Raw genomic sequence first — 27,930 nt, forward strand, 5'->3', positions numbered from 1 at the left:
ATTATCAATCAAGGTGACATTGAACATTGACAAGGCACAGCAGTAACAGAAGGAGAGCTACTGGAGGATAATCAAGGATGGGACCAAGAGCTTCTACATCCGGGTGAATGACTTGGTTTGGAAGAAGGACGAAAGGAAGGCGAGACCTGGAAAACCTTGCTGCTCTTTCTCTCCTAGCTGGGTTCACCATCCGTTAAGGTGAATATAAAAATCTCAGATGATACCTATTTGCATTTGCATCCTCATAGTGGGCTGCGTCACCATGCTGTCTGCAGTACCAACACTGGCCCAGAGGTTTTTCCAAATAGTCAATCTTAAGGCTAACCACTGGGACACAGTAAGTAACCTCCGCTGCCAGGTAGGTACTGTTAAGGTGTATGACTCCAGTGGTTATGACACCACCCCAGAGTTTCTCTGACAAATCACCTCTCTCATCTTTTCCAGGGACCATCCCTTACCTCCCTCATCAACCCCACTGACATAACAAATTACAGACGGGTATCCTTTCTTTGTCTGCAGTTAACAATATTGAATGTCTAATCAAACATTTAAATTACCCTATTAATTAACTGTATTTTTGCATACCTGATCAGCCTGTAACCTGTGTGTTTGCTTGTTTATGTCTCTGTCTCCTACCCTGTTCCCTGTTCTCCGGGACCTAGGGGCTCTGCCCAACACCCAGACATGGATCCACCTGATGTCGTCAATTACCAACCACCCTCCAACTTGTCATCACATCATCTACAGCTACTGTTATTGTCATGTTGTCATTATCTGCTAAGAAATGTTCTTGCTCTGTCATACTGGGCACATAGTGTTTTTAGTTCATCTGTGTATCTCACATTAACATTGCAAACACTAATTGCTCCGGTAAGTCACTCTGGATAAGGCAATCTGCTAAATTACTAAAATGTGTAAATGTAATAATCAAACGTATTTGCATATGAGTGAAGTAGAAATTAGCTGGCTGTGATCTAAGGTAAGTAACATTCATGTGTGGGGAGGACATCGAAATTATACATTTTTTGTTTTACCCCGATGCCTGTTTATTCATAAAAAAGCAGATGATAGTAAATATCATTAATCGCAATGGTTCGTCTATGCAAATTAATAGGAAAACATTCCAAGCAAATTAATAGGACTACATTTAGCCTAATTGGGAACAAATATAACGCGGGGGAAAGTCAAACGATCCTAGTCAATCTATTGTTGTGTTTATCTGTTAGGTGTATGGATAGACCCACACCGATTTTAAGATTTTGGTATTTTTCTGTAAGCATAGCCTACCACTAATATTCTACATTGCGGAGCATTTAATAAAACAACCATATTGTCCTGTGATAGTGACACTTGCTTTCATTTAAAAGTGAATGTTTTCATAAGCCTCTAGGTCTACCAAGAAATGATGTTGAGGCTGTTCAAGACCTTCGATAGTCTACTAGCCTATGTGGAAATAATCGTGGAGTTATACCCTAGATCACTTTACATATTCTGGACGGTTGTTTTTCTCAGGCTAATTAAACAAGGGGTAGCATATGCTTTTTACCTGTATCTATAACAAGGGTTAGGCCTATATCCTCACATAACCCCTCAATTCGAGCCCTGCTTTTAACCATAAGACATCTGCACAGAAATGTATAGCCTAAGGATTGCATGGTGTCAGTGATTGTGTTTATTAAACCGTTAAACTGGGAACTCTGGTGAAAAAGCGAGGTCAAATCATGACACCAGTGATTTTCAGGTCAGAGAAAGATGCCTGAATTGGAATTCCGAGTTGGATGACCGTTCAAAACTATTTTTCCCAGTCTGAGCTCGTTTTTTTCAGAGTTCCCAGTTGTCTTGAATGCACTGAAGTCGGAAGAGGTGATATGCCTATTTTAGCTAAATCGACAAATTAAATTGATTAGATTACTCTGGCAATGAAAAATGTTTTTTACAAAATCATGTAGATGTAGACGTTTGTAAGGCGTTCATGTTGAGATCTTTAATAATAAACTAGTCACTTAAACTGACGCTTAACACATGTAGACATTTTTAAGACATTCGGGGTAAGATCGTTCATAATAAACTTACAAGCAAACTGACACGTGACGTGTCAGCGCCACGTTGCATGACGTGAACACAACGTATACATGACGTGAACGTGTCACGTGACGTGAACGTGCTGGCAGTTTGACACCTTAGAAAAAAAGTGGTCTCCGTTGACAGTCCATTTTAATTCATGCTGGTATTTTATGGCACTAGGAAGACGTTAGGTGACTTCGTGAGAGGTATCAGTAGCTTCACGAGGCTTAATTCCGGCACTTATCACCCCCCATAGCCTACCCCATTCGCCCACCTGAAACCCTCTTCCCCAAAGCTAAAGTGTGTGTGTTTTTTTGTCTTACAGCCTGCTATGGTATTTAAGGGTCACAGTGAGGTCTGAAGTTGAAGCTCATTTACTGCATTTCGATCCATTTTTGAAGTTTTAAATTGTTTCTGAAATATTGTTGTGTAAAAAAATGTCAGAACGGCAGTATGCGCCACTCCACAGGAAACAACAATGGTCTTCTTTAGATTCAGGCAATCAATAGAAGCAGGTCTGTCTGTAGAAAATAGATTTAACTGATTTCTTTTATTTTTTAAATCTTTTTGACTAAATAATGATTTGACATTAAATAATTAGATCTACTCATACTGTCTGCTTCAAACATATCAAATGTACTACTTTTCTTTAAAATAAACTATTAACGACATAGATAACCAAACACATTAACATGAAAATCTTTGTGTATACAGAATTGGACCATTTCCCTGTCCTGCTAAGCATTCAAAACGTAACAAGTACTTTGGGTGCTAGGGTAAATGTATAAAGTACATTATTTTCTTGAGGAATGTAGTGAAGTAAAAGTCAAAGTCAAAAATATAAATAGTAAAGTACCAGACACACCAGCTAGCACATTTGGTTCCTTGGCAGTTGAGGGAACGTACATTTTTGCTTACCCATTTTGAGCCTGTAATTGAAATCACAAATGCTGATGCTCCAGATACTCAACTAGTCTAAAGAAGGCCACTTTTATTGCCTCTTTAATTAGGACAACAGTTTTCAGCTGTGCTAACACAATTGCAAAAGGGTTTTCTAATAATCAATTAGCCTTTTAAAATTATAAAAACTTGGATTAGCTAACACAATGTGCCATTTGAACACAGGAGTGATGGTTGCTGATAATGGGCCTCTGTTCGCCTATGTAGATATTCCATAAAAAAATCTGCCGTTTCCAGCTACAATAGTAATTTACAACATTAACAATGTCTACACTGTATTTCTGATCAATTTGATGTTATTTTAATGGACAAAAAAATGGGACATTTCTAAGTGACCCCAAACTTTTGAAAGGTAGTGTATATATAAAAAATACATGAGCTCACTCAGTCTCAACTTACTGTTGGGAGTTAGAATAATAAAATACACAAAGTGCAACTTTAAAATTTGGTTTCGCATCAGCAGTCATGCACTTAGCCCATGTCAGCAACATCTCCTAGAGATGAACGTACTTTGGTGTGAAAAGTGCAAATCAATCCCAGAACAACAGCAAAGGACCTTGTGAAGATGCTGGAGGAAACAGGTACAAAAGTATCTATATCCACAGTAAAACGAGTCCTATATTGACATAACCTGAAAGGCCACTCAGCAAGGAAGAAGCCACTGCTCCAAAACCGCCATAAAAAAAGCCAGACTGCAACTGCACATGGGGACAAAGATCGTACTTTTTGGAGAAATATCCTCTGGTCTGATGAATCAAAAATATAACTGTTTGGCCATAATGACCATCATTATGTTTGGAGGAAAAAGGGGGAGGCTTGCAAGCCGAAGAACAACATTCCAACCGTGAAGCACGGGGGTGGCAGCATCATGTTGTGGGGGTGCTTTGCTGCAGGAAGGACTGGTGCACTTCACAAAATAGATGGCATCATGAGGAAAGAAAATTATGTGGATATATTGAAGCAACATCTCAAGACATCAGTCAGGAAGTTAAAGCTTGGTCGCAAATGGGTCTTCAAAATGGACAATGACCCCAAGCATACTTCCAAAGTTGTGGCAAAATGGCTGAAGGACAACAAAGTCAAGGTATTGGAGTGGCCATCACAAAGCCCTGACCTCAATCCTATAGAAAATGTGTGGGCAGAACTGAAAAAGCATGTGAGAGCAAGGAGGCCTGACTCAGTTACACCAGCTCTGTCAGGAGGAATGGGCCAAAATTCACCCAACTTATTGCGGGAAGCTTGTGGAAGGCTACCCGAAACGTTTGACCCAAGTTAAACAATTTAAAGGCAATTCTGCCAAATACTAATTGAGTGTATGTAAACTTCTGACCCACTGGGAATGTGATGAAAGAAATAAAAGCTGAAATAAATCATTCTCTCTACTATTATTCTGACATTTCACATTCTTAAAATAAAGTGGTGATCCTAACTGACCTACGACAGGGAATTTTTACTAGGATTAAATGTCAGGAATTGTGGAAAACTGAGTTTAAATGTATTTTGCTAAGGTGTATGTAAACTTCTGACTTCAACTGTATGGTCGAATTACCGACCGGGATGGGGCCCATTGGTCAAAAAATGTATCTTCTCTCTGCCCCATGTCAAACTGTGTAGGATTGCAATAAATGTGCGTTAAAACGGCAACATTTTCTGTATGCCCAATGGCAAAATGTGCAGAATTGTCACCCCTCATGATGAGTTCTGTTTTTTTGAGGCCCCCACCCCATCAAAGTTGCCCATCCCTGATTTAAATAGAACCATGAGGAAAGCTGCAGAAAACATTATGCTGAAGTATGGAAATTCCCATAGAAGAACATTGTTTCTTAACGATCTCTGAACAATTTATTTTAAATAGAACCACAAGGAAATGTTAAGGGAAGGTTGTATGCAAAACGAAGAAGAAACATATAGTTCTCAGAACGTTATGTGCTAGCTGGGAAGGTTATGCAGGTTGTTGGAGAAACCACACCACTGCTCAGCATTTGAGGGAATACTCAATTATGAAAGAAAATACTTTAAGGTGAAACTAATATCTGTATTATTTAGATACATAAATAATTATTATGTTAAAAGAACACAAGATACAGACACGAATGTCAAAATATAATGCAGTCCAGAAAAAAGGATGTTCCCATACAGAATTACATAAAATGCCTAAATAAATCAATGTTTTTTCATAACTCACATTCAAAATTAGTGGACTTTAAGTCAAGGATAGTTTTTTCCAATAACACGGTAAGCCTATACATAGCCTAAACATTTGCAAATTTAAAATGTTCACTTGAAAAAGCCAAGGTTTAAAAGTTTTTTTTTTAAGTGTAAAATCTGAACCTAGATAAAGGCTATATCAACACAACCAAAATCATATGCTAAACTGAAGAGATATATTGACATGTAAGAAACACATTGAATGAAATAATTAACACAGCAGTAGCCTATATATAATGTCCATTACTCCTTCCAGAAGCCTCTGTTGTGGGCCACCGCCTCTTTGAGCCTGGCCAGCATCATCTCCTTGGAGGGGTAGATGGGCAGAAAGAGTAGGAAGTAGCAGGTATGGGATTCTGGGAAATGTAGTTCAGTAGAGTTCTGCAGAACTGCCACAGTCATCTGGATCTTGTCCATGCCCAGGATAGGAACGCGCTCACAGCCCGTCAGGAACACTGAGAAGGAGGGGATAGATCGTGAAAGGAAGACTGAATGGGAAGAAACATAGTGAATTTATTTGTGTTGCCGGTAGCCTAGCCATTAAGAGTGTTGTGCCAGTAATCGAAAGGTAGCTGGTTTGAATCCCTGAACCGACTAGATGAAACATATGTTGTGTGCTTTTGAGTAAGGCACTTAACCTTAATTGCTCCTGTAAGTCGCTCTGGATAAGAGCGTCTGCTAAATTACTAAAATGTCAAATGTGTTCAGACACATTTTTTTGGTAAAAGCTCTTGTGGAACAGGAAGTTCAAATATGCAGACAAAACCTTGAACCAGCATTATGAAAGACTTTATGGTTCCTCCAGTTTTACTCAACCGAGAGCAATTTAGTGCAATACTTACGGAGGAAAGATTTCTTTTGGTCATCTGTCAGTTCCTCAAAAGCCTCCCAGAATGTGATGATGTTGGGATGTCTGGCATGATACTCTCCATCATACACAGTGTTCTGGATATACAAATCAAACAAATGGCAGCAATAATTAAACAATATTAAACTTGCATGCCATTTAAACGATTCACCACTCAAAGTCACACAGTATGTCACAAAGCACCATGTATAGCACATTATCTCCTAGTCCCAGTCCTAACTTGAGATACGCACCCATAACTTGACATCAAAGGAAATCCCCCATTGATATAAATGCATCAACACTGACTGATTTATGCCTTAATTTCTCAAGTCAGCACCCAGCCCCACACTGAGTAATGAATGATGGTTGTATATAGATAGACCTGTTTGAGCGTGTCCCAGTCGTAGTCCTCTTTCCCCACCATGACTCCCCTGAGCTCCTCAGGCTGGAACAACTCCACCACGTCCCTGTCACACACCTTGAAGAAGCCTCTCCTGAACTCTTCAAACACCTTCTCCGCTGATTGGTTGAAGGCGAGTTTCACATAGGCATCAACAAACTGCTTCCTGTCAAAATAATGAATTGTATTTTATTGTTGAAATTTCTAACTTCCTAAATGTCAACCTTGTATTATGCATTACAGACAATAGACCGTAATGTGAGCCAGTTTGCTAGAGCAGGAAAATAACCCTGCAGCAACAGGAAATGTGAATTATTATGTTGATTATAATTATTGGACATTTTTGTAGGGGTTGATACATTTTTTTGTAAGGGAAAATCAAGTCTGAAGCCTTTTTAAACCTCAAATATATTCTACACTTTTAAAATGTCCTGCATTGCAGGAATGTTCTCCTGCAACAGAGTGATCAAATTAAGATCTTACATCTGTAAGAGTAAAAGTTGCTGAAGCCTTACTTGTTAAAACGTGTGACTGGTTTTCCTGTTTCTTTGGGATCCAGCTCCACCTTCTGGTCATCCCAGATCACCTGATGAAAATAAACAGTTTTACCACTATTCACATACTGTATCTAGGGATATTTCATTGCTCAATCAGTTTCAATATTATACATACGGTGAAGGTCATGTCCAGGTTTTCTTCAACATCATCATCAGTGTAGTCCTCCAAGAGGTACCGCAAACTCCTTCAATTACAGCGAAAATAAATGAATGTTGAAACATTTTCATCCGTTTCTAAGGGACACTAATTCAATGCTAAAATGTACATTCTAAAATACAAACGTACCCTCCCACAACAGGGTCAAACTCTCTCAGGTCCTCCAGTGAGGGCTTGACCCCCACCATCTTCTTGAACAGGGCCAGAGGGAAGGGCAGGTGTACAATGTTGTGGTTGTACAGGGCCATGCCACACAAGACACCAAACAGGAAGTAGCTCTTCTCCTCCACTCTGGGCTGGTAGTAAGGGTAGGTGGCACATGAGTCAAGGCAGAGATCAAGAATAAACAAGAACAGGCACCATTCTTCTTCAAATAACTTTTATCTCCTTTGTTGTATTATGTTGTCTGTATACTGCAATTTAGCTTTTAGCTGTGAATGTGTACAACTATAAAACCTTGGTACATCAGGAAGAGAGTAGGGAGTGATGGTGATTATACTTGTAAACAATACTGTATTGATTAATACAGTGTAGATAGTGGCACTGCTGTAGTGGTTGAATCTCTTTCTGTTGCTATTAACTGACTAAATGTATTTAGATTGTTTTTAGAATATTATTCCATTACTCAACTATTTTAATTTGCTTGAAAGTGCAGTGATTTATTATACAGTAATGAAATCGTAATTCCCTAATTCTAGTTCTTACCTTGGCAGGGAACCAGACCAGTGTCTTGGTGTCATTGTACATGAACATCTCAGACTCTGAGGCCAACAGCTCTTCAAACACATGGAGGAAAAAGTCCCTTATGTTGACGAGCGACAGCTTCATGTCCTCCATAAACTGCACCTGAGTGATAAAGCATCAGAGGAACGTTTAGGTTGAGTTCTGACATTGTCTTGTAGTCTTACGAAAAGCTTTTCTTAATTCAGGTTGTCATAATTTTACCACAAGTTCTCTCTGGAAGTAGTCATGATCTGCAGCACCCAGTTGTCTGAAGGTGTCTTCGATGAGTGACGGGCGCCTTAAGGTCAACTGGAAGACTGGAGCAGGGGGAGATTCTGGGTTGTCTGGGAACGTTCCAGAAGGATACATCACTGTTTGCAGGTGGGTGAGATGGTGAACCACCTGCAATATATAAATATACACTAGTTTAAAAAAAAATGTATGTCACTTGCACAAGTACAGTGAAATAACTTTCCTGCTTGCATTTTCCCAACAATGCAGTATTCAATATCAGTAGTACTATATATACACATATATATATTTTTACTGTTAAGTAGAACATAAACACAAGAAATAGAAATAAGAACACGAGAAAGTAAGTAAGCTATATACAGGGTCAGCTCCAGGGTCTATTTAGAGTGATATACAGACTGGTCTTTGGAAACCACTGGGTAGGCTATGGTATACTTGAAAACAAAGATTAATTAAAAGGATTTAAAACAGCCAGTGGAATAACACAGTATACCTTAGTAAAAAGTGCATTGTTGTTGAAAATCGCCATCTTGTAGATCAGACTCAACACAAATGGGTAACGGCAAAAGATGACTGGTGTCACCTCTGTGTCCTAGAAGTGACACAAAAGAAAAATGAAAGTGCATCTCAATAGTCTACATGGGTTCCATCTCTGTCTCATTCCATCAATCTGCACTGAAAGAACTGGACAAGTGAAACCAGATTCCACCACTTTATCATTCTAACATTTTAGTAATTTACAGATGATTTGGTTATTTTATTACCTCCCTTGTTGACCAAAAGCGCCAAAGCTTCACATCATCCATAGGAATTACCCTATCAATGATCTCTTCCACATAAAAGGTACTGGCGGGAACTTCCTGGGTTCTTCTGGCCCTTTTGTTTGCCTTTGAAATAACATAATGTCAGCATCAAAATAAATTTGCACATGTCCCTTGCACATGAGGAAGTGAACAGTTCACAATATGAAGTATGTTGGGGCATGATCAACAATAATGACAGAGACGGCAGAAAATGGTCACAGGAGGATTATAAAAATGATTGACACAAACACTGACTCTGTGGAGGTACTTGAGGGCTTCCAGCAGGAATTTGACTCCGGGGTTGTGGGTAGCCAGAAGACCGTTCCTCAGCATAAATGACAGGGCATTCTTCCACATCAGAATGTGCTTAGTCATGATGGAAGGCTCCAGTGACGACCACCAGTCTTCTATAACATGACACATGAATACAAGTCCAAAATATGTTAATTATATTTCCTGTGCAAAAAAAATATTATCTTATAATATATGGTAAGGTGTCACAGTGTCAGCTATGCTTCTATTATAATACAATTCTTCAAAATGATACTGATGCCATTTTTGCTGATAAACTGAAAAGGTCAGATGTTATTTACTTAGAATTTTCATGGCCGTTTCATTCAGATCCTCAGCGATAACTATTGCTAAAGCCATGACCATGTTCATGACATTCTGGTCATCGTGGAGAAGAGGGATTGTGGGTAGTATCATAAAGATCTCTGGTGACTTGATGACAGCTGCTGAACTGCAAAGAGTGTCCACCAGTGGCAATATATTTACCTATATGGAGAATATATATAGACATGAAGAGAGTTACATTATGCTATCATGATCCTCCATTCAAAATATATATTGATATTTAATAGATTGTTGATATTTGTTTAAGTCTTTGAAGAGTGAGTTAGTCTTAGCTGATTTCCTGATCCATGGGATGTTGAAGAGCTGATCAAAAGCCTGGCTAGCAGCCTCTAGGTCCACTCTTAAAGCTCCTGCAGCTTTAGTTGATGGAGACTCACTGGTAGAGGGTATAGCATGGGTATAGCATTATCATTGACACAACATACTGTACACACACAGTGTTCATTATAAACTATCCAAACATTCCAACATTTAAAATAGCTTACCTGGCTTTGGTGAAACTGGCCACAAGACTTGAACTTGTTGAGAACATCAAGGATATTTCTCTGTTGGAACAAATGTGGACATATTTGATGTTTCAGTACAATTATACTACAAGAAATACAACTTTAAAATAAATGTTTTTTTATTTCATTTTGAGTTTGCTAGTTTTTTTTTTTTTAACTAGCAAAGAACCTTTGTCTATGGTAGATTGTATGTTTTAATATTCAACGTAAATAAATATTATAATAAATGAACCTTTGCGCCTCTGCATTTCCTTGCTCCATCGTCAGCCATTTTTGCAGCTTGGCTTTATCTAACCTCCCGATTGGCTGTTCTCTTTCAGAACTCTACAAAGGAAGATAAAGCAATATAAGAAATTCAAATATCTCAAACATGAATTAGCTGCTTGAGACATTTAGAATGTTTCAGTCTCCCTTTTACTGAGGTATAAAAGGTCAGAAACATTACCTCAGTGGTGTAAATGAAGTTTGAATTCCATCCCACTGATATCTTCATGTCTGGTAAAGAAAAGAAAAGAAGAGGTTGTAGGGACGTCAAGTCTCGTTAAACAGTATGTGTTCTAATTCAGTCACCCAAAAACGTCATAGTCAGTATGTAGCTGCATTATATAATTGAATAGAATCAAATACAAAAGAGAATAAAAGACAATAAAATAGACATTGTATCTGGTACCGTTGTGTAAGACTGTTGCTGCCCCACCAGAAGCCCTTTCCAGCAGCACTGAGGTGGGTCGCAAGCAGCCCTCCGTAATGCCAGTCCCTAGCTGACCTTTGACCCCACTGCCAAAGGCCCAGAGTTGACCTGAGGACCCCAGCACCAGGGTGTGATGGCTGGCAGAGTTACAGTAAGACAAAAACAGTCAGACTGAGAATGTTTAAGATTGGTTTCCTATCTGTTTATTATATGTGTATATATGTGTATAAGTAGCATTATGCTGTTGGTCATTACCTGCCACATGCTATCTGTGAGGCCAGTCCATCCATACCCTCTACCAGTTTGGGTAGGAGTTCGTTAGCTGATGCATTGTGCCCAAGCTGGCCTCGGCTTCCCTCTCCAAAGGTGAACACCTGTCCACCCTAAAGACCACAAAGAACCAAAACCAGTTGTTGACATGTCAAGGCCCAGAGTTGTTTCTGGTCTGGTCAGGTCAGGACCCTAATCACTTCTTAAAGAGACAGTATAATAGTATTGAAGGGTCGACCTTTACTCTGGTAGCCCTGAGGCTTGATCTGTAATAACATCCATAATCAGGACATATTCTGTATAACCTGTGACTTTCTATTCTGTAATAAACTGTAACTTCTCATTTAGTATGAGACTGTATTCATGCACTCAGATAACAACTTGTATGGTTCATTGTGTATCCAGACACTTGATCATTTGTTTTTCACCTCTGTTCAAGGTCATTTTATATAACTGGCTTTATTTACCAATATGTGATGAATTGTATCTTCGAGAGGCTGCTGACTTTGTGTGCAGAACTATCTCCCAGTGGGCCCACTGTTTAGGACATTAAATACTTTTTATGAACTAATGAACTGCCGTAGTATTTGTCTCCTTTCACACCAACATCTCCCTTGGGGCCTTCAGTAAAAATACAGTAATAGTATAATACCTTGGTGAGAACAACAGTGTCCCTCTCCACAGTAATAGTATGATACCTTGGTGAGAACAGCAGTGTCCCTCTCCACAGTAATAGCATGATACCTTGGTGAGAACAGCAGAATGTGCCTCTCCACAGCTGATGAAGGAAACCCCCAAGACTCTGAGAGCAGGCACAGCACAGATGTTGAACCGGCCTGGCAGGGGGAACAAGCATCATACAAGCATCATGCAATGTCCCCACTCATTATAATACATCTGGAAAATGACTTAGTGGTTATAAAAAAAGGAATCCAAGTTCAAATGAACTTTTATACAAGTAGTGTACAAAGAGAGGTAGAGTGCCATAGTACCTTTTTCATCCACACGGTTGAGTCCCAGCTGCCCAGCCCTGTTCGCCCCACAGCAGTAGACCAGGCCTGGGAGGGTGAGGGCCAGAGTGTGGGTTCCTCCGGCTGCTACCTGGGTCACTGGGACCCCTATGAGGGAGCGCACCAGGGCAGGTATGGGCTGCAGAGGGACTCCCTTCCCCAGGCCCAGCTGTCCATGGCTGTTCAGACCCCATGAGAACACCTGTCCTCCTGTAGAAGACAAGGAAATTACATATTTCATAACAATTACATCACAACAATTCCAGAGTTACATTCTTTCCTAATAAATATCCTCTCACTGTCCTTTTGATGTTCACTCTTAGAAAAAATTGTTCCAAAAGAGTTATTTGGCTGTCCTCATAGGATAACCCTTTTAGGTTCCAGGTAGAACCCTTTTTGGCTCCAGGTAGAATCCTTCTGGTTTTCATTTAGAACCCTCTGAAAAAAGGGTTCTACATGGAACACAAAAGGGTTCTACCTGGAACCAAAAAGGGTTCTCCAACGGGTTCTCGTATGGGGACTGCTGAATAACCCTTTTAGATTTAAGACAGCACCTTTTTTTCTAAGTGTAGTCTAACTGATGCATGTGGTTGTCATAGTTTAGATGGAATGCAGTCTGTGTGAGAGACATCAGTAGGTACAGTATGTTATACCTTTAGTCAGGGCCAAAGAATGGGAATTTCCACAAGCAACCTGTATCACTGTTATCGGCAAGGGCGAAGGTATTGGAACTGGTCTGTGAAAAAAAAAGTAGTGCATTTTGTCTTTGTTAATGATCAGTGGAATCCAAGAGGGCTCTCATTACTTGACAATGTAAATCATGGATGATATTTAACTATCAATATCTATTTCATGTTTAAGTTAAAGGTTTCCTTGCCTTGGCCTGGGGGCTTTGGAGACAGTAGTAAGGGTGATGCCCAGCTGTCCCTCACCCCCTGCCCCCCAGGAGTACACCTGTCCTGACGCGCACACAGCAACAGAGTGGTCCTGACCACAAGCCACAGAGACCACTACCCCCAGACCCTCCACTGGGGCTGAAACGGGTAGAACACATGCAGTTTAATTTGGATGTTCAATGTCTTAGAAAGGGTTAAATGCCAGAAATGCCATGGAATTTAATGCATGAAGGAGTTAATCAACAATTTATCTGAGTCCAGTCACTTCATTGTTCCCTTTTTGTTAATAAAGCCCTACTACACAAGCTTCTGACTTACTTAATTTCGTTGTTAAAGTATAAAAACATGAGATCCCAAACCCTTTCACAGGGTTGGTTGAGTTTCCTCGGGTCCCCACCAAACTAGGTACGGTTGAAGTCGGAAGTTTACATACACTTAGGTTGGAGTCATTAAAACTTGTTTTTCAACCACTCCACAAATTTCTTGTTGGCGAACTATAGTTTATGCAAGTCGGTTAAGACATCAACTTTGTGCATGACACAAGTCATGTTTCCAACAATTGTTTAAAGACAGATTATTTCACTTACAATTCACTGTTTCACAATTCCAGTGGGTCAGAAGTGTACATACACTAAGTTGACTGTGCCTATAAACAGCTTGGAAAATTCCAGAAAATGTACATAATTTGAGTCAATTGGAGGTGTAACTGTGGATGTATTTCAAGGCCTATCTTCAAACTCAGTGCATCTTTGTTTGACATCATGGGAAAATCAAAAGAAATCAGCCAAGACCTCAGACAAAAAATTGTAGACCTCCACAATTCTGTATCATCCTTGGGAGCAATTTCCAAACGCCTGAAAGGTACCATGTTCATTCTGTCTCCTAGAGATGAACGTACCTTGGTGTGAAAAGTGCAAATCAGTCCCAGAACAACAGCAAAGGACCTTGTGAAGATGCTAGTATAAACCGGTACAAAAGTGTCTATATCCACAGTAAAACGAATCCTATATTGACATAACCTGAAAGGCCATTCAGCAAGGAAGAAGCCACTGCTCCAAAACCGCCATAAAAAAGCCAGACTACGGTTTGCAACTGCACATGGGGACAAAGATCGTACTTTTGGAGAAATGTCCTCTGGTCTGATGAAACAAAAATAGAACTGTTTGGCCATAATGACCATCGTTATGTTTGGAGGAAAAAAGGGGGAGGCTTGCAAGCCGAAGAACAACATCCAAACCGTGAAGCACGGGGGTGGCAGAATCATGTTGTAGGGTTGCTTTGCTGCAGGAGGGACTGGTGCACTTAACAAAATAGATGGCATCATGAGGAAAGAAAATTATGTGGATATATTGAAGCACTATCTCAAGACATCAGTCAGAAAGTTAAAGCTTGGTTGAATATGGGTCTTCCAAATGGACAATGACCCCAAACATACTTCCAAAGTTGTGGCAATCCTATAGAAAATTTGTGGGCAGAACTGAAAAAGCATGTGAGAGCAAGGAGGCCTAAAAACCTGACTCAGTTACACCAGCTCTGTCAGGAGGAATGGGCCAAAATTCACCCAACTTATTGTGGGAAGCTTGTGGAAGGCTACCTGAAACGTTTGACCCAAGTTAAACAATTTAAAGGAAATGCTACCAAATACTAATTGAGTGTATGTAAAGTTCTGACCCACTGGGAATGAGACGAAATAAATACAAGCTGAAATAAATACTTCTCTCTACTATTATTCTGACATTTCACATTCTTAAAATAATTGGTGATCCTAACTGACCTAAAACAGGGATTTTTTACTAGGATTAAATGTCAGGAATTGTGAAAAACTGAGTTTAAATGTATTTGGCTAAGGTGTATGTAAACTTCCGACTTCAACTGTAAATCCGCTTGTATTTTTTTTAACGCTTCACATTTTTAAAATCACCTACAGAATTCCTTATATTTGGATTCCCTGGTGCCACTAGGGCAGTTTAACACCCTGATGATAAATGAGTTCACCGAGGTGTGCAATTGTTTTGATTGACTTTAATAATTTGTTTATGATGTCTGTGAACATAGCAACAGTTCACCTTCGTTCTTCTGATTTGGATGGAGAAACGAAACTGAAACTGAGCCGATGTTGTAGTTTTATTGAGGGATAGTGTTCCAATTTCTGAAAGTTGTGGTAAAGTTCACTAAGCTAAATATCGGCTACTACACATTTTAATATCATCTGTAATTATGAAAAATAAAGTGAACAGAAATGTTAGCATAATTATAAAGAATAAAATAATTCAGAAGCAAGCATCCTTTTAGCAGCGCTTTAATTCGAAATAGCCTACATAGCGATCCTTACACCCAAATAGTCAGATATAATTAAATGATGTATTACCTGGTAGTTTTGAATCTCTTTTCTTCTGTCTACCAAGTTGTCCCTTTGAGTTGCGCCCACATGATAGGATCCTGCCATCTACGGTGAGAAATAAAGTGTGTTGCTCCCCACAAGCAATTTCTGTGACTTTATCAGAGAATATATTCCCTGCTATCGGAAGAGACACATTCTCAAAGTTTAGACCAAACTGTCCACTCGAACCGTCTCCCCAGCAGAACATGATGATGTGATGATTGACTGATGACTAAAGTGTGGTCCACATAGGTTGGCTATATTGGGCTCTACGTGTGTGTGTGTGAGAGAGAGCTACTAGTTACCACATCCATAAAGTCGTAATTATGTCTAAACCCCAACTATTTCTACAATTTATCTTCTTAAGATCTGACTTTAAACCTTACCCTAACCTTAACCTCACTGCTGACCTCATACCTAACCATAACCTTAAATTAAGACCAAAAAGCTATTTTCTGTTTTCATTCATTTTAGCCAATGATTTTGTGGCTGTGGTAACTAGTGACAACTGGGTGGGAGGGAGGCGTAAATGTTTCCAGCATGCTGATTCGTGCTGCGCGGGTGACAGGCGCAGTTCCTCTTCTTGTTTGATAGCGTTCCGCACTAAACACACGGACACTTTTGATGAATTTAACTGTACGCTGTGCAGCTTTTCACCATATACGAAGCCGTTGTAAAGAGTTAAAGGTAAAAATACGTTTTCTGCTGAGAGATACCGAAGAAATGTGATTGTTGTCCAAGTGCGGGAGATAGGCTGCACAAATCATTGATTATTTTGCTAGCTACTGTTAGCATAGCTCTACCTAGCAAATGAGCTAAAAATAGTGTCAAATTAGGAATACTTTGTCCTTACCATTTAACGTTAGTGTGATTAAATAAACAAGGGTCGTTGGCGAAACCATTAGTTAACATTATGCACAGCACTGCAGCTATCTAACTAGCCAAGCGGTAGCTTGTTTGGTTGCTAGTTAGCAAGCTAGCTTGTTGATTATGGGATATGGTGTTGCGTCATGCGGGTTTGTCAAGTTTGTGTTTACATTAGAAAAATACGCTTCAGTAATGGACTAACGTTAACATTGTCAATCATTATTTTAAAAAAAATCAGTCTATTTATACTTTTGTGCATGCCTGTTAAAGAGCCTAATGAAATATTTTGAATAATTAGATATTTATTCAGCTGTAGTAAAATAACAAGTGCTGTTGACTCCTGTCTAGTGTTCATGCTCTTTAGCTGCTCCAGTTAAAATAATGCAGTTATCACTTATCGTTATCAACTGATTCTGACAAAATGTTCAGAACGCTTCAGGACAGGTGTGACAAAGAAGAAATGTAGGCAACACAGCAAGTGACACTTACAGCTTGTCATGTTTTTTATTTATTTTTATTTATTTCACCTTTATTTAACCAGGTAGGCTAGTTGAGAACAAGTTCTCATTTACAATGCGACCTGGCCAAGATAAAGCATAGCAGTGTGAACAGACAACAACACAGAGTTACACATGGAGTAAACAATAAACAAGTCAATAACACAGTAGAAAAAAAATAGTCTATATACATTGTGTGCAAAAGGCACGAGGAGGTAGGCAATAAATAGGCCATAGGAGTGAATAATTACAATTTAACAGATTAACACTGGAGTGATAAATGATCAGATGGTCATGTGCAGGTAGAGATACGGGTGTGCAAAAGAGCAGAAAAGTAAATAAATAAAAACAGTATGGGGACGAGGTAGGTAAATTGGTTGGGCTATTTACCGATGGACTATGTACAGCTGCAGCGATCGGTTAGCTGCTCAGATAGCAGATGTTTAAAGTTGGTGAGGGAGATAAGTCTCCAACTTCAATGATTTTTGCAATTCGTTCCAGTCATAGGCAGCAGAGAACTGGAAGGAAAGGCGGCCAAATGTGGTGTTGGCTTTAGGGATGATCAGTGAGATACACCTGCTGGAGCGCGTGCTACGGGTGGGTGTTGCCATTGTGACCAGTGAACTGAGATAAGGCGGAGCTTTACGTAGCATGGACTTGTAGATGACCTGGAGCCAGTGGGTCTGGCGACGAATATGTAGCGAGGGCTAGCCGACTAGAGCATACAGGTCGCAGTGGTGGGTGGTATAAGGTGCTTTAGTAACAAAACGAATGGCACTGTGATAAACTGCATCCAGTTTGCTGAGTAGAGTATTGGAAGCTATTTTGTAGATGACATCGCCGAAGTCGAGGATCAGTAGGATAGTCAGTTTTACTAGGGTAAGTTTGGTGGCGTGAGTGAAGGAGGCTTTGTTGCGAAATAGAAAGCCGACTCTAGATTTGATTTTAGATTGGAGATGTTTGATATGAGTCTGGAAGGAGAGTTTACAGTCTAGCCAGACACCTAGGTACTTATAGATGTCCACATATTCTAGGTCGGAACCATCCAGGGTGGTGATGCTAGTCGGGCGTGCGGGTGCAGGCAGCGAACGGTTGAAAAGCATGCATTTGGTTTTACTAGCGTTTAAGAGCAGTTGGAGGCCACGGAAGGAGTGTTGTATGGCATTGAAGCTCGTTTGGAGGTTAGATAGCAGTGTCCAGGGAAGGGCCATCATGTTAGACCAATGATGACCGAGGCATTAAAACTGCACTATAAAGTTCCACATAATCTATCTTAAGATGTGGCTAGGCCTACATATGGAATAGAGAAGAACAAGGCAATTTCACATGCAATTTCACATGCATTTTCTGTTATATGGAGTCGAGAGACACAGAAAGACAGAGAGAGAGCGAGTATCCTGCATCAACAAACACAGAAATATCAATCCAGCCACCATCCATTCCTGTGACATCTATTGGAACTCAGCCGCTCTGCAGCTGGCAGAACACACCAGGCCTTAAGCTGGCTGACGTTTCCAAGGCCTAGTCCAACTCTTCTATTGAATTTACAGCACCTATCTAGGAGCTCTTGTTGACTTGACATTCAATCTAATAGCTATCTTATCATTCTTCCCCAATTGTTAGCCTATTTGCTATACAGAAGACTCTGCTCTAGGGTAACCTGTGTTGTTGGCCAGAGGATCTCTCTCCCCGCGAGGAGTCGTCTGCTGCTGTTGCTGGGTTGGTGATCATGTCAGCCTCCGCTCTCATCCACCTGGCCCGGTCGGGGGGGACTCAGGCCATGCGACAGAGGGGTTTCCTCCAGACAGCCCTAGTTAGTGTCCTACCCCTGCAGGATGACCTCCCCCTCCAACGGCCTCTCCACCTGGGCCTGCTGCGGGCCAGCAACACACGCTTCGACCCGGACAGCAGCGGCAAGCCCACCACCTGGGACTCGTTCGGCATCTGGGACAACCGCATAGATGAGCCCATCAACCTGTCGCCCTCCATCAAGTACGGCAAGCCCATCCCCAAGGTCAGCCTGTCCAAGGTGGGCTGCGCCTCGCTCATCGGCCACCGGCGGGAGAATGAGGACCGCTTCCAGGTCTCCCAGATGACAGACAATATCCTCTACTTTGCCGTGTTCGACGGCCACGGAGGGCCTGAGGCGGCAGACTTCTGCGACAAGTACATGGAGAAGTACATTAAGTAAGTCATCTGGCTGGGTTGTATTATCTGTGTTTAGTCAGGGCATTGGCCTGCAGGATCAGTTTATGGCCTAATGTGTATTGAATGGACTGGAGAAAAAAATGCACTTCAATTTAGTTTTTATCCTTTTTATACTTGCAAAATCTCTTAAGAGGTCAGGCTGAGACCATTGAGATGGCAGGTAATGAATCTGATTGATTGAATGTGTTTTGGTGTTATTTCAGGGATCTTGTAGCAGAGGAGGACAATCTGGAAGTTGTTCTTACTAAAGCATTCCTTGAACTGGACAAAGCCTTGGCAAGACACCTCCACTTCTTCCCTCATGGTAGGTTCCGTCTGTGATGTTACACGTCAGGGAATGTAGATAGACTGTCTCTGTACTGACAATGTATATAGACTGTCTCTGTACTGACAATGTATATAGACTGTCTCTGTACTGACAATGTATATAGACTGTCTCTGTACTGACAATGTATATAGACTGTCTCTGTACTGACAATGTATATAGACTGTCTCTGTACTGACAATGTATATAGACTGTCTCTGTACTGACAATGTATATAGACTGTCTCTGTACTGACAATGTATATAGACCGCACTGAGTTTTTGTTTTTATGTTAAACTTAACCTAGTTTTGAAGCTAAAGTCTTTAGATTAGCTTGTGTTGAAATATGAACGAATAGCCTAACTTATCAATGTGACTGCTCTGCCAAGAGCTATGATGACTTAACCGATCCTAAATGGAGCTAACGTGTATTTTCAGTCGCTGCCTCCAGTGCTGTGAAAGCTAAACATTAATACCCAGGGTCACCATTCTCAGACTGCAAAGCACAGGTTAGGACATGTATGTGGCAGACAAGCATTCTAAACAAACCCCTCCACTGGATGCCCTGCAGATAAGAATCAGGGTTGTCCTCTTGTAGTGCATGCACCCTTCCAAGATACTGGATCAAGTTTACCTTCAGTTCCTTTGGCAGCCATTTTCTTTTGTGAAGGTCGCCTGGAGACCCAGATGTTAGCAATCATAGAATGTTGCCCGTTTTCTCTGAGAAAGGCCTAGTTTAATTGCCAAGATGGTGACAGTCAATCAGTTTAGCTTGAGTGTGTGGCCAAAATGTCGGCCACAGACGGCGTGAAATGTCCCAATATGCCCTGTGTGTGTGTGTGCATGTTATTTACGACAGCAGCGGAGCCAGCTAAGAGCTGGAGGCACCAGGCACCTTTTTGGAAGGAGAAGGGGGGCTAGATAATGGAGTCCAGCGGGTCCTATCCTGGACTACTGGAAGGTTCCTCATCTTTCTCTCTCCTCTCTCCTTTTCTATTTCTCTCACACAAGTTGATTTGAACAGCTGTATAAGGGTCATTGTGAAGTCAGAAACTGTAGGATGTTACCATGCAAATGGTTGCTAAGGACACCCAAGAGGGAACAAAACACAAATCACTGTGTGTACAAAACATGACACATAGAAACTTAGTCGTGAAATTTGAAGTGTTATACACTTAATTATTGAAAGAGGCATTAGCTAGAGCTCTCACCTATAGATTTGATCACCATAATGATAGTCCTGATAAGCGCTATCTGTCACTGCTGCTTCCTGTATTCTGCCATGGGCCAGTACACTGTATATAGGACTCTATATTAGTTCACTCATTGTAACTCTGACATTTTTGTATGACACCACTGGTCAGAGATCCAAAGTTCCACTGACTGTATTGTAGTTGCTCTCATTCTGTTTCTGTAACCCTAAAACAGTGTGACATGCATGTCTGTCTGACTCTGTCTCTCTTCAGCCATCCCTTTTTTTAGACTAGTAACCTCCCCCTCCATTATGTTCTCATGTTGTGCAGTATGACTCGTGAGTGTGTGTCACGTGCCACCTATGCTGTGAATGTGTGAGAATACATTTTGAGCATGTATCTGAATAATTAATTGTGTGTTTTGAGAAACAAGTTGACCATAATCAGCTCTGTGTGTTTCTTGTTAGCTGTGTGTGTCTGGCCTTACAGTTGTGTAGAGTGTGTGTGTGTGTGTGTGGTCTTCAGATGTGTTTACCCCCTGACTTGTTTCCCTCTACTTCCTGGTTTTGTAGTGGTGAGCGCTGGCTCCACGGCCACGGTGGCCCTGCTGAGGGACGGTATAGAGCTGGTGGTGGGCAGCGTGGGGGACAGCCGCGCCATGCTCTGCCGCAAGGCCAAGGCCCTCAAACTCACCTTGGACCACACCCCCGAGAGGAAGGACGAGAAGGAGAGGTACGGCAGATATCCAGGCTCGAGAAAGACTTGATCTGATATTCATTTGTTGATAGCTGTAAGGTTGGGAGTCACAGGAGGCATGTTTTATCCATCACATTGGACACTAATAGAAATGTGTTAACTACTATGGATTAAGATTTTACTATATGTTTTAACAATTCTATGTAAGTCATTTAAGAGCCCTCTCCCGTGCTTTAAAACCACTTGTCTGTGTCTCTACCTCCAGAATAAAGAAGAGCGGAGGCTGGGTGACCTGGAACAGTCTGGGGCAGCCCCATGTCAACGGCAGGTTAGCCATGACACGCGCCATCGGGGACTTTGACCTCAAGAGCACCGGGGTGATCGCTGAGCCAGAGACCAAGAGAATATCAGTGAGTGTCTGCTGTCACCACCTCAGAGAAATGATCTACTGTGCAGTATCAGAGTGTATACATCTCAAATTACACTCTATTCCCTATGAAGTACACTACTTTTGACCTGGACCTAGAGCTGGGAAGAAAAACGGACAATTATCGATACCGACCATTTCTGACATGTTACTGATATTGATAATAACGATAAGTAGCCGTTACTAGAGGCATATGACGTTTGAAATAAAATAACTCTGCTAATATGGGCTATTGCTAATGGGACAGTGATGGCCACAACATTGAAAGTAGTAGTTTTAAGGGTAATGTAAAAAAAAAAGTAACTGGTGCACATTGTTATAAACTTATCATTCAATTTATTGTTATTGTGAAAATTCGGTGCATTCATATGGATTTTTGTCCATATCGCCCAGCTCTACCAGAACCTAATTTAGTGCATTCATTTTGACCAGATCCACACAGGGCTGGACAAAAGTAGTCCACTGTATGAGGAATAGGTTGGAATTAGCCAGTGTCTGTCACTCAGTTTGGGTCATTTTTGCCCCTGAGGTGTTTGGGTCATTTTTGCCCCTGAGGTGTTTGGGTCATTTTTGCCCCTGAGGTGTTTGGGTCATTTTTGCCCCTGAGGTGTTTGGGTCATTTTTGCCCCTGAGGTGTTTGGGTCATTTTTGCCCCTGAGGTGTTTGGGTCATTTTTGCCCCTGAGGTGTTTGGGTCATTTTTGCCCCTGAGGTGTTTGGGTCATTTTTGCCCCTGAGGTGTTTGGGTCATTTTTGCCCCTGAGGTGTTTGGGTCATTTTTGCCCCTGAGGTGTTTGGGTCATTTTTGCCCCTGAGGTGTTTGGGTCATTTTTGCCCCTGAGGTGTTTGGGTCATTTTTGCCCCTGAGGTGTTTGGGTCATTTTTGCCCCTGAGGTGTTTGGGTCATTTTTGCCCCTGAGGTGTTTGGGTCATTTTTGCCCCTGAGGTGTTTGGGTCATTTTTGCCCCTGAGGTGTTTGGGTCATTTTTGCCCCTGAGGTGTTTGGGTCATTTTTGCCCCTGAGGTGTTTGGGTCATTTTTGCCCCTGAGGTGTTTGGGTCATTTTTGCCTCTGAGGTGTTTGGGTCATTTTTGCCCCCGAGGTGTTTGGGTCATTTTTGCCCCTGAGGTGTTTGGGTCATTTTTGCCCCCGAGGTGTTTGGGTCATTTTTGCCCCCGAGGTGTTTGGGTCATTTTTGCCCCCGAGGTGTTTGGGTCATTTTTGCCCCCGAGGTGTTTGGGTCATTTTTGCCCCCGAGGTATTTGGGTCATTTTTGCCCCCGAGGTGTTTGGGTCATTTTTGCCCCCGAGGTGTTTGGGTCATTTTTGCCCCCGAGGTGTTTGGGTCATTTTTGCCCCCGAGGTGTTTGGGTCATTTTTGCCCCCGAGGTGTTTGGGTCATTTTTGCCCCCGAGGTGTTTGGGTCATTTTTGCCCCCGAGGTGTTTGGGTCATTTTTGCCCCCGAGGTGTTTGGGTCATTTTTGCCCCCGAGGTGTTTGGGTCATTTTTGCCCCCAAGGTGTTTGGGTCATTTTTGCCCCCGGGGTGTTTGGGTCATTTTTGCCCCCGAGGTGTTTGGGTCATTTTTGCCCCCGAGGTGTTTGGGTCATTTTTGCCCCAGAGGTGTTTGGGTCATTTTTGCCCCCGAGGTGTTTGGGTCATTTTGTCAGGGTTGATCACGTCTTTAGCCTGCGGGTGCTCAGAACAGTGACATATTAAGCTCCGAAGGGCAAATGTGTTGACTGTCTGGCTTAGTCTCTGGCTTGTGTCATGGTCTGTTTGTAGACGTCTGACAATAAGGTATTAACTTAATTTGTTTCTAGCTGCATCACGTCCACGACTCGTTCCTGGCGCTGACCACAGATGGCATAAACTTCATCATGAACAGCCAGGAGATCTGTGATGTCATCAACCAGTGCCACGACCCCAAAGAGGCCGCCCAGAGGATCTCAGAGCAGGTAGAGTGGTCACTTTGAGCCACCACAGCCCCTAGGGCAGCTTTTCCCAAACTCAGTCCTCCGGATCCCAAGGGGTGCACGTGTTTTCCCACAGCTAATTGAAATTATCAAAACTTGATGATTAGTTGGTTATTTGAATCAGCTGTGTAGTGCTAGGGCAGAAACCAAAACGTGCACCCCTTTGCTGTCCCAAGGACTGAGTTTAGGAAACACTGACTTAGGGTGCAGGGGTAACATCTATCCCAAAGAGCAGCAGTGATTTTTGAAATTGTTGAAGCAGAGATATGTAATGTAAATTTAGCAAATGAATGAGTTCAAAGGAGCTATATGGAACTGTATAATAACCTCAATGGATTGTCAAATAAAAATGTCCCCTGGTTATTTAAAGAAGCATTTAAACATTGAGACAAATGTTCATTATTAGTGGCGGTGTCTCTTCTCTCCTAGGCGCTTCAGTATGGCTCAGAGGACAACAGCACCATTATCGTGGTTCCCTTCGGAGCCTGGGGGAAACAGAAGAACTCAGAGACCAGCTACTCCTTCAGCCGCAGCTTTGTGTCCAGCGGCCGCTGGGCCTAAACAGGTGGACCCGGGTAGTCATTAGTACGAAGTTACCCCTAGACACTAATCTAGTGTCAGTTTATGTTTTCCACCCCTACTGGTGAAGGTTAGGGCTGGGGGGGCGTAATCTGATCTGAGCTCTGTGGTTATGGATAACTTTGATCGAAGCAGACTTAAAGGGAAAGGGGAGGGAGATTCCTGTGGACCTTATCGATGTGCAATAGTCTCCACACAGGGCGGGCCAGTTCAAGACATGCAGGGGAAAAGCACAGCTAACCAAGAACCGATGCCTTAGGAACAATGACATGCCATTTTACAGATAATAATCCCGTAGTTTTGAGCCTGTTCTACAGAAAGGCTTTTGACTCATTATGTGCACTTCACAAGGAACACGTCCTTTTCACTTCCTCCAAAATCGCTGCCTATTCCCTATGTAGTGCACTAGTTTTGACCGCTAAACGTAGTGCCCTACATAGGGAATTAGGTGCCATTTTGGACGCAAACAAGGTTGCAGTAGAAAGCCATTGACTTGGTGGGAGCTTGAAGCCTAAGAACTTACCTTATTCTTCATTGTGTGTAAGTGAGTTTGCATTGTGCCAAGTAAGGCAAACCAGACATTAATTAGCTTTGTCTGTGAACTTGGGGGAATGTGCTTCTTACTTGCATGTCATGGAGAATGTTTTTGGTAGGAAGTTATTCTGAGAAATCAACAACGCACTTTTTTTATTTCCAGATGATGATTTCCAGATCTAATTTGTTTCAATGCGTCTAGTTCATCCGCTGTACTTGTTAGTGGATATCACTGTGCTGTGGTGCTGCTTTGTTTAGTTCTGAACAGCAGTTTTAGTCTGTCGTCTCTTCGCGTGAAGCACTTGTCAGTATTGAGTTCAGGACAAACTTCTCAGAATGGGGATTTTGGGTACAGTAAGGCGCTGCTTATAGTACAGGGTTATCATTGACCAATATGTACAAATTCATATCCGTCTAATAGGAAAACACTCACACGCACTGCAGTCAAGACGTGTTAAAGGACCACTATTTGAATCTGCGTTTCTATAATTTCAGCATGGTAGAAGGAAAAGCTGTGTGTAGATACTGTAATACACAGAAATAGAGCCAGCCAAATGATGGCAAAAGCCCAAAGTCTTGTAATAGATGGGCACATGCAGTATGGAATGTAATGTGTTAGTTCTCCCTGTTCTACAATCATATTGGGCCCTCGGGAGCCACAGAATGCATTGATGCCCCAGTTGCACAAGCCTTAAAGATGCAATCCTAGATCTTAAGCACTTAGAAATTCGTAACATATTGTATGATGACTTTGTTCACAATCTTCAGTGACCCGTTTTGGCCCGTGATCACTTTCAAAACTACTGGGTGAAATTATGCAAAGGCTTTGGAGCATCACTTTGAGGTAAAGCTATAGAGAATATCTATTGAGCTGTGTTCTAATGGTACTTAGTAGTTTAGTGTAAACACAGTTCATGGTCGTTTGGCTCGAAAATGACTTCAACCCATAGCATTCCAAAAGATTATCTTTATTGACAACAAACAGGTCGAACAACTTAACGCGGGAGAGCCTTTGTTTATTTTGGTGATAGGGACTTGGAACAACAGAAAAAAGTGTAAAATGGTGTATATCTGATAACCATACAGTCATTTAAGATGTTCTCAACTTGGGTACAGAAGTCATTTGTATTTTGTGAGTTTTGTACATAGTTATATTTATGTATATGTTTTGATTGCAGGAAAACCGTCAGTGTACTATTTTTAAGTGTTACAGTTGAAATATATTACATTTTTTAGAAAGAAATCTAAAATTGCTCACTTACTATTTTATAGTTTGTCCCTTGTCCTCTAGTTGTTGAAATTATTTGGCTAAAATATCACTTGTATTGCACTTGTAATCAAATATGCTTTTTCATAGGGAACCTTTATATGCAACAATGAACAAAGGAGACAGCTAACCAACAAATATGTGAAATGTGAATGTCTGTATTAAAATGCCATCAGTGACTCAAATGCAAGAATTTGTAGAACAACTTGATGTAAAAATAGAGCACAAACAGGGATCCAAGCTAACCACAACTTGATTGTAATTCGCATGGATATCTCACTTATGGTGCTTCCAGGTTGTTATAAATAATGTAACGCTGCGTTGATGTGCATTAAAGCCACAGTTGTATTTTGTTGCTGTCTATCCAAGTCAGGAATACTTATGTCCATGTAACAGCTATACTGTTAAATATTACCGTTAATGTGATCATCTACAATCCATGAATGTACCTATCCACCATTTTAGGTTTTCCTCGTAGACAGTTTGTTTATGTTTGTCTGTTCTCTCACGATGTGAACATTTATTTATCCTCCGTTTGTAATGAGTATAAGTTTCCTCTGAGTTCTCATAACTAAAATCTTGAATACTAAGTATCTCACCAGCCTTCCTACATGTTTGTTGGTTTTATTAAGTCTGTGTTTTACTTCAGATTGTTCATGTTGTATACTGTAGTGCAGGGATCATCAACTAGATTCAGCTGGGGGCTGATTGTTAACGTGGAGGAACATAATTACAAATAATTCATAGTCTGCAAATTGACCACAAGAATATGTTTGCCTGAAACATAATTGCAAACCTTTCTTAAATTAAAATCACTTGGAGCTGTTTTCATGGTGTTTGTACAGTCTATGTTCAACAATGACAATAACCCTGCTGTAGTGTATGAAACCATATTCAGCTGAACCTCTGTGTGCCTATTCCTATCAACTCTTCTGACTGTCTAGCTCTAGTACATGTTGTACTGTCAACACTGACTTAATGGACTGTCACTCCTATTCTCGCATGCCGTTGATGTCCATGTGGTCGACAGTTGAATATTTATCCAAATAAATAATGAAATAAAAAAATAAAAAATCTTCATTTGTGTACATTTTCCAACGTTATTGTCCAGTAGATGGCACTATTGTAGCAAGTGACATGAGTGTCGATTGGAACCATTGGAGGTAGGAATCTCTTGACGAGAAACTAGGAGGAGGAGAAGGAGAAACGAGCAGGTTGAAATCTATAGTCAAGAGCAGCTGCTGTACCTGGAAAAAGGAATTGGACAACCTCAACCATCAGTTTCTCAGAAGTTGTCTGAAATTGTATTACGTAATCACATCCTACAAGTGTATCTTAATTTGATCACTTGTTGCTGAAAATTTTCCTACACCTTAGGAAATGCAGATAAACTTAGTGTGTATTTTCAGGGAATTTATGTAAATCACTAACACACTGTTATATTAACAGTATTGCACTTCATGTAGCCTACTTTTGGCTAGCTAATATCTACAGATATTTTTTTGCTCTGACCAATATAGTTCACATTAAGATCCTACATCTGTAGGTTATGGAAGTTCACATTCACCTGTGCCCTCATGCAGTCTTCAGATGTGTATCAAAGTTGATGTGGGTGGTAACGCTTCTAGCTATGGTGTACATTGGCGTGCGGGCTCGCCTCATGTATGCACGCATGCATCAGTCAGTCTCACGAATGCTCATGGAAATTCTGGTTTGTTTTGTCAGGGAGTGCCTCTTGCATATCCCTTGCACTTTGGACCAAAAATAGAATATCTCCACTAAACAACTGTTTTCTACACCTGCTGTATCCTTTTGTCAATTAAATAGATTGTATCACCCCTCTTGCTATTTGTTGTGTTACCTTGCATTATTATTAATATCATTATAACTTTATGTAAACTACTTTTTTCTTTTTTTCACCTTTATTTAACCAGGTAGGCCAGTTGAGAACAAGTTCTAATTTACAACTGCGACCTGGCCAAGATAGAGCAAAGCAGTGTGACACAAACAACACAGAGTTA

General features: G+C 41.1%; 2 protein-coding genes across 2 annotated transcripts in view; one reads left to right on the plus strand and one right to left on the minus strand.

Moving 5' to 3' along the window:
* LOC139419043 (probable E3 ubiquitin-protein ligase HERC6) overlaps positions 1–15,648 on the minus strand; it is a 32,496-nt gene extending 16,848 nt beyond the window's left edge. Inside the window, exons 1-23 of the mRNA XM_071168904.1 lie at positions 15,352–15,648; positions 12,965–13,121; positions 12,741–12,823; positions 12,070–12,297; positions 11,822–11,913; positions 11,063–11,190; positions 10,787–10,944; positions 10,562–10,611; positions 10,349–10,440; positions 10,096–10,155; positions 9,884–9,986; positions 9,568–9,751; positions 9,230–9,381; positions 8,936–9,058; positions 8,665–8,763; positions 8,142–8,321; positions 7,902–8,042; positions 7,326–7,492; positions 7,155–7,224; positions 6,998–7,068; positions 6,465–6,648; positions 6,075–6,177; positions 2,930–5,687 (exon numbers count right to left, since the gene is read on the minus strand). Of these exons, the coding sequence (XP_071025005.1) occupies positions 5,476–5,687; positions 6,075–6,177; positions 6,465–6,648; positions 6,998–7,068; positions 7,155–7,224; positions 7,326–7,492; positions 7,902–8,042; positions 8,142–8,321; positions 8,665–8,763; positions 8,936–9,058; positions 9,230–9,381; positions 9,568–9,751; positions 9,884–9,986; positions 10,096–10,155; positions 10,349–10,440; positions 10,562–10,611; positions 10,787–10,944; positions 11,063–11,190; positions 11,822–11,913; positions 12,070–12,297; positions 12,741–12,823; positions 12,965–13,121; positions 15,352–15,571 (3,057 nt within the window). The 5' untranslated portion in view covers positions 15,572–15,648 and the 3' untranslated portion in view covers positions 2,930–5,475. The remainder of the gene's footprint in view (positions 1–2,929; positions 5,688–6,074; positions 6,178–6,464; positions 6,649–6,997; positions 7,069–7,154; positions 7,225–7,325; positions 7,493–7,901; positions 8,043–8,141; positions 8,322–8,664; positions 8,764–8,935; positions 9,059–9,229; positions 9,382–9,567; positions 9,752–9,883; positions 9,987–10,095; positions 10,156–10,348; positions 10,441–10,561; positions 10,612–10,786; positions 10,945–11,062; positions 11,191–11,821; positions 11,914–12,069; positions 12,298–12,740; positions 12,824–12,964; positions 13,122–15,351) is intronic.
* Positions 15,649–15,888: 240 nt separating this feature from the next.
* On the plus strand, positions 15,889–26,983 carry LOC139419046 (protein phosphatase, Mg2+/Mn2+ dependent 1Kb). Its single transcript, XM_071168908.1, has 7 exons — positions 15,889–16,050; positions 18,351–18,914; positions 19,139–19,239; positions 21,005–21,164; positions 21,394–21,538; positions 23,377–23,511; positions 23,959–26,983. The coding sequence occupies exons 2-7, from the start codon at positions 18,457–18,459 to the stop codon at positions 24,088–24,090; spliced, it is 1,131 nt and encodes a 376-aa protein (XP_071025009.1). The 5' UTR covers positions 15,889–16,050; positions 18,351–18,456; the 3' UTR covers positions 24,091–26,983.
* Positions 26,984–27,930: the final 947 nt, after the last annotated feature.

Source organism: Oncorhynchus clarkii, chromosome 10, assembly GCF_045791955.1.
Source record: "Oncorhynchus clarkii lewisi isolate Uvic-CL-2024 chromosome 10, UVic_Ocla_1.0, whole genome shotgun sequence".
Taxonomy (NCBI): Eukaryota; Metazoa; Chordata; class Actinopteri; order Salmoniformes; family Salmonidae; genus Oncorhynchus; species Oncorhynchus clarkii.

What these genes read in the sequence shown, in the direction of transcription:
- LOC139419046 (XM_071168908.1), top strand. Translation starts at nt 18,457, where the DNA reads ATGTCAGCCTCCGCTCTCATCCACCTGGCCCGGTCGGGGGGGACTCAG. An exon ending in TACATGGAGAAGTACATTAA is followed by an intron (nt 18,915 to 19,138) that starts GTAAGTCATCTG and finishes GTGTTATTTCAG; the next exon opens with GGATCTTGTAGCAGAGGAGG. An exon ending in AGGAAGGACGAGAAGGAGAG is followed by an intron (nt 21,165 to 21,393) that starts GTACGGCAGATA and finishes CTCTACCTCCAG; the next exon opens with AATAAAGAAGAGCGGAGGCT.